The sequence below is a fragment of the Nematolebias whitei genome, chromosome 8, assembly GCF_014905685.2.
Source record: "Nematolebias whitei isolate Nwh7 chromosome 8, NemWhi1, whole genome shotgun sequence".
In the NCBI taxonomy this organism is placed as follows: Eukaryota; Metazoa; Chordata; class Actinopteri; order Cyprinodontiformes; family Rivulidae; genus Nematolebias; species Nematolebias whitei.
In genome coordinates, this window is record NC_056505.1 from 2,827,319 (window position 1) to 2,833,520 (window position 6,202).

Genomic DNA, 6,202 nt, shown 5'->3' on the forward strand with positions numbered 1-6,202 from the left:
CAACAACAACAACAACAACAACAACAACAACAACAACAACAACAACAACAACAACAACGTTAGTTTAGTCTCATTAGTGCAGTGATGTGATTTTACCTCATGCGGTGGAAGCAGCTGAGCATGATGCTAGTTAGAAAGAACAGACGTTAGAAAACATGATTGTTTTTAGTAACAACGTGCACAGTCTCTGTAACGCACGCACACACACACACCTACTGACATCAATCAGCTGATCAATCAAAGAGCAGCTGATTCATAAAGGATCCATTTCCTGATTAAACGATGTGATTTAACGAGTGATCCTGAAGGTCAGCACTTATCGATCAGCTGATTACACATTTCAGTCTAACGAGAAAACAACTTGAAGTAAAAACGTCCATCAGGACTCCTCCGCTTCTCACCGACACATCCTCCTCCTCGTCCTCCTGATCAGCAGCATCACAGGCAGTGTGAAACTTTAAAACTTCACATTTTCTGTCACAAACCTTCAGAACTTTATGACCAGGACTGGGATTTAGACTCACCCCGTCTCTGAGTATGTTGTTGGAGTTGCCACGGGCAACGGGCGGCGGCTGCATTCTGGGAGGCGGTCCTCTGCTGGGATTGGCTGAAGCAGCGCTGTCCGCCCTGAAGACACAAACGTCAGGTCAGTGAACGCCACGCGAACAACCCCTGAGCTGCAGGTAGCATACATGAGTTGTGAGGATATCTTGGAGCGGTTTAAAAAGGGGCGGGGCTAAATAAGCTCAAACATGTTCCTGTGATCATGCGTGTCGTGTGTTCGCACTCACTGGTATCCCTGCGACCTTTTCCTGCGGCTCAGCCCAAAGCGCTGCAGAAGCTCGTTCCTGCGCAGGAAAACAAACGCTCCCAGAGCGAGCAGAGGAAGAATGAAGAAGAAGAAGACGAGCAGGCCGTCCCTGAGAGACGTGTCCTTATCTGCAGAGGACAGACGGGGTCAGCGCCGGGCAGCCGAGCGGTCCTCAGGCGTGAGTCTGAGCGCAGCAGGTGACCTACCGTTCCACGTGGGTCCGCTGTCCACGCTGCCTCCGTAACCCGAGAGCTCACAGAAGGGCGGAGCCCAGCCGCTCTCGCAGTGACAGTTCTTGTTACTGTTGCACACCTGAAACACAGACCAGTCAGACCGGGGTCATGTGACACACCTGACAGACAGGTACGACCCTCGGATCTCACCCCGTGTCCGTGGCATTTCTTCTCCACGTCGCAGTCGTAGTTCAGGACTTCAGCGCTGCGACACTCAAAGTTCATACACACCTGAACACACACACACAACTTGCTCCATCACCTGCTCCTCATCGTTCCCGCTCCTCCCCCAGTCCTCCTCACCTTGTCTTCCCCACACTTGGTCCCCTCGTTCACCATGCCCGGGTCGGGGACGTCCGAGCCCAGCATGAAGTCCACGCCGTAACACTTGGCTCCGCCGATCGGCGTGATGATGATGGACGGCTCGATGTTGAAGACAGTCACCTTCTGGACGTTGGAGCACTGCAGCTTCCCGCACAGAGCGTTTCTATGGAGACCAGGACGGGGTCATGTGATCAGGACTGGACGATAGGCCGCACTTCCTGCTGCAGGCAGAAGCCTCTCACCTGCTCTCACACTTCTTGTAGCCGTAGTATTGGTAGCCACAGTTACCGAAGCGATCTCCTTTACTGTTGACTTCTTTGAAACAGACTTCAGGAGCCGTCTGCGCCTCTAAAGACGAGGAGGAGCACGAAGAGGAGACGACGAAGAGGACAGATGATGAAGAACATATGTGAGGAGCTGTGAGTGAACGTGAAAGCAGGCGGAGAACCTACTGGTTCCGAATAAGGCGTGACACTGGCCGTCGTGGTGCTGGCACTTCCCGTTGTAACAGTAGGCCTGCTGGTTCCTGCACGGCTGCCCGTTCTGAAACACAAGACCAAGTCAGCCCCTCCCCCCAGGAGTCCACCAGCAGGCGGGGCGTCAGTCTCACCTGGGCGAAGACGTCGCTCTGACAGAAGGACGAAGAGCCGTTGCAGTACTCCGGTAGATCACACTCGTCTTTACCAGAGCGACACATTGTTCCTCCTGGAAGGTACTAAACACAAACAGGACCCTGAGAGTCGGACACCTCCAAACATTAAACTCCTCGTCTGAGCGGGGCTCGCGTTTACCCGACAGTTGTAGCAGCACTCTCCGTACGCACACTGAGCTCCGGACTTCAGCTTACACGTCTGATGTTCACAACACGGGTCCTCCTCACACTCCTGAACACAAAGAGTCACACGTCCTTCTCAAACAAGAAGCAGAAACTTTCAGGAACCAGGGTTTAACTTGTGAGGAGCTAAAGTTTAATGAAGCGTTCACTCGACTGTGATCCGTTTTCTTCTGGAAGTTTGGCAGCGTCTTTCTTGTTCCACAACTTTTGTTCTATTTCAACAAATCATGGATCAAAACGTTCGGCTCTTTCAGGACAATCCTGCTGTGACTTTTGGGATTGGTGCAACTTTAGCTGTTCTGCTAACTACAGTAGTCCCTCGCTACTTCACGGTTTTTCAAAATAAGATTGGACATGACACACAATTGGCTGATTGATGGATGAGCGGCATGGAATAAAATAAATTATTTTAATGATTTAGCACCTGCTGCACCTGTGTGCAGCCCACAGGTGCAGGGAGAACCTCCCTACTGTCATGAGCTTCGCTCTCTGCTGCAATCAGTCATCACCTGTCACTCCCAGTCTCCCTCCTTCTGTGTAAATAAACAATTTAAATTTAAATACTGTAATATTTGACAAACGATACAGGCTGCATGAGCATCAATGTTTATTTTAAACCAGAACCGAGCCTTTAGTCCCCCTCTGCGAACGGCCAGGCCACCGGGAAATGTCCTGATGCTTCCGATGGCCAGTCAGCCCCCAACCTGCTGCAGCAGCTGTGCTTTTATTTATTACTTATTTATTTATTTTGTGCGCTGCACTTGTCTGATGCCTCATGCCAGAGGTAATTCAGCGTTTTTGTTCCTGGCCCACTTCGTCCTCTCCTTTGCTTCCAAGACACATTCTTCTGCCCATCGGATATCTGGACCTCCACGTCTGCTCTGCCTTCAGACCACAGAGTCCAGCTGAAACCCTCGGATAAGTTTTGCTTTCCTGCCTCGGTGTGGATGACTCACGCTCGGGGGTCATAAATGATCCTGTGTTTTTTAATGAGCTCTCTCCACTTCACTCTTGTAATTTCAGCTTCTTTCTGATTTTTAGCTACTTTTCAGCTGGGTTTTTATTTAGCCAATTTCAGCTTTTACAGATAATTTCCAATTTTTTGTGCTCATTTCTGCTCCTTTCAGATCAGTTGGTTAAAATTGTGTTTCTCCATTTCCTTCTGCTAATTTAAGCTTGTTCTACCCTTTCAGCTTTTTTTTAATTTTTTTATTTTTTAGCTAAATTCAACTATTTTCAGATAAATTCAGGTTTTCATGGTAATTTGTACTACTTTCAGCCCAATTTTTTTCGGCTAATTTCAGCTTATTCTGCTAATTTAAGTTATTTAGCTGTTATTGTTCAAAACTGAGCTTTTTCAGCTTATTCCACAGTTTTTTTTAGCTCATTTCAGCTACTTCCACTTTCTTCTGGTAGGTTAAACTTCTGCCTTTTCAGCAACTTTTCAGCATTTTTTTTAACCAAAATTCCCAATTTTTGTGCTAATTTCTGTTTATTTAAACCTAATTCTGTAAATATGTGTGTTTTTAGCCAATTTCAGCTGTTTTTCAGCAAGTTCTTCTGCAATAAGCATTCACACTGCATTTTCACATGAAATTAATTTATCTAGTTCATTCAACCTTTATTTATTCAGATAAATCACATTGAGCCTCAAAGACTCATTTACAAGTGAGACCTGTTGGGACAGACAAAAAGTGATGAAAGTGACACACGTACAGGATGTGGAGGCAAAAAAAAATCCTATCAAACTCTCACTCCTTGGCTGAGAAGAGAGCCTGAAATAAAAAAATAAAAAAAACACCCCGCACATAGACACATAAAGACACAGCCATTCTGCAGAGGAGGGGAGACAACAAGAGTGGTGAGCGTGTCCAAGGACACTCCAGAGGCACTGCAGGAGTTCTGATAAGAATGGTATATTCTGCCAGTTTCCTCTGGTGAGATCCGTAAACACTCTCGAGGGGTGCCGAGGTCGACCCAGGGTGCCAGAGAGAATCCAAGAGTCCTGAAATGATGACACGTTTATTCAGCCGGGTCCCTCCAATAGGTCCACAGACTTCCTCGGTGGGAGGGGGGCAGAGCATCGAATTTACAGGGCTTCCAGGCGAACTGAGATACGGTGGCCTGTCAAGGCCAGCCAGGGAGCCGAATTCAGAAAAGCAATGTTTGTTTTGGAAACAGGCAGAACTTTACCGATTCATGTCTGCCTTGAGTCTTTGCTGGTCCTCATGAATCCCAAACGTACAAATTAAGTGGACACACCGCTGGTCCGTGCCTGAGAGAAATCCCCGAGATATGATCCATCCTGCCAGCATTCAGTTCGCAAAGCAATAGAGTCTGGGCGCTTGAGGCACGGAGCAAACCATCACGTAAGGCCGGCAACCTGACCAGGGCCAAATTTGTTGGCGACGACTTCCTTGTTTGTTGATAAACCAGGAACCAGCCGATTCCAAAAAGCAGGAAACCTGTTATCATAAATCCAATTATATATGCATCTTCAACATCCTCGATGGACAGCAGAGATAGACACATCACCTTCCAATCACTCCAGGAATCAATGACATATCCAGCTGCGTGCGGCAAGTCGGCTCGCCTGAAGCTTGTTCTCTTGTCGAAACAATTTTATCAATTGCGTTGATGGACCAGCTGACCAGATCCATAGCAAAAATTATAGTTCAGAAGATATGTAGAGAGAGGCTCTGAAGCAGTTCCACAGACAGGACAGAGTAAAAGCAAAGCAGAGGAGGGAGAGGAGGAGACGTCCGTCCTTGACAAGAGCAAGTGGTGAAGTGACTACTGGTAGTTCATTATGAAAATAAAAGTATTTCAGAATAGTCTGACCTTTTCAGAGCCGCAGTCACACTCCTCCCCAACGTCAACCAGCCCATTTCCACAGAAGGGGGCGCTGTAGGCTTCATCGGGTCGAGGGACGTTCAGGAGACACGTCCCTCCTGTCAACAAGATCATCTTCTCAAAATCATCCGCGCTACAGCTGCTGAAGTTTCTGGATCCTCTGCAGAAAGAAATGTTGAGTCTGAACGTGTTCTACAGAAACTGCTGACTCGGCTAGTTCGCCTAGTTTTGGATTCTGTTTTGCTAATGTTAGCTTGTAGCTACTGTTCTGCTGGTTTTAGTTATTTGTTCTAATTGCTTTCTCTTTAACGATTTGGTTTCAGCTTCAGCAGATGTTGCCACCTTCATTAAGCTTTCATCAATGTTAGCAATAAAGGCAAATTTTTCTTAGTTTCCTTTTAGGCCTCCAGATGTTTCTGTCATGTTTTAAAGTGGTCGGACTCCAACCCTCATAAAAAAGCTCCTAAACTCCAAGTAAAATCCAAAGAAAAACCGTGAAGAACGTTCAGAAAGTCTGGCCAACCGATGAGCAAGAACACGTAAAGGACTACGAGAAACTGAGGCTGCTTGGAAGGAGAACAAAAAGAGATGTCGGAGTCTTACGTGGCTCCGGAGTTCATGATGCAGGCGGAGACCGGGCATTTACAGGCGCGCCCGTCATCGTGGTTCATCCCCAGGTTGTGTCCGAGTTCGTGAGCCACGATGGAGGCGAACGAAGGAACGTTGTTGCTGGTGAACTGAGAGAAAAGCAGAGTTTTATCAGCGGTCTGTTTTTCTACGACTCTTCAAACGTCTCTGAGATCAACCAACAAACGCCAGGAGGCGAGGACCGTACTGCGTTTATTCCTCCTCCGTGACTTCGAGAGCAGACGGTGGAGACAAACGCCATCCCTCCCGTTGCCCCAAAACTCTTCTTTCTGCATCAACAAGATCTTCATCACTGACAGAACTTACATCATCAGCATCATCAACAGCAGCATCTAAACTCAGAAGCATCGCTATCAGTCAATATCTTCCTTCAGAAGTGAGTGATGTGCTGAGTCATGGTTGTTTCAGTGCTTCATTGTTGAGTCATAGTTATGTTTCAGTGCTTCATTGTTGAGTCATGGTTGTGTTTCAGTGCTTCATTGCTGAGTCATGGTTGTG

At 47.4% G+C, this 6,202-nt stretch overlaps 1 protein-coding gene across 1 annotated transcript in view; it reads right to left on the reverse strand.

Annotated features, from left to right (window-relative positions):
* Positions 1-6,202, reverse strand: part of adam9 (ADAM metallopeptidase domain 9) — a 16,938-nt gene that overhangs the window by 1,573 nt on the left and 9,163 nt on the right. The window contains exons 10-22 of the mRNA XM_037679992.1: positions 5,892-5,973; positions 5,660-5,793; positions 5,045-5,216; positions 2,160-2,252; positions 1,979-2,083; positions 1,821-1,911; positions 1,611-1,716; positions 1,348-1,531; positions 1,195-1,275; positions 1,018-1,123; positions 792-939; positions 525-627; positions 97-126 (exon numbers count right to left, since the gene is read on the reverse strand). Coding sequence (XP_037535920.1) covers positions 97-126; positions 525-627; positions 792-939; positions 1,018-1,123; positions 1,195-1,275; positions 1,348-1,531; positions 1,611-1,716; positions 1,821-1,911; positions 1,979-2,083; positions 2,160-2,252; positions 5,045-5,216; positions 5,660-5,793; positions 5,892-5,973 — 1,435 coding nt within the window. The remainder of the gene's footprint in view (positions 1-96; positions 127-524; positions 628-791; positions 940-1,017; positions 1,124-1,194; positions 1,276-1,347; positions 1,532-1,610; positions 1,717-1,820; positions 1,912-1,978; positions 2,084-2,159; positions 2,253-5,044; positions 5,217-5,659; positions 5,794-5,891; positions 5,974-6,202) is intronic.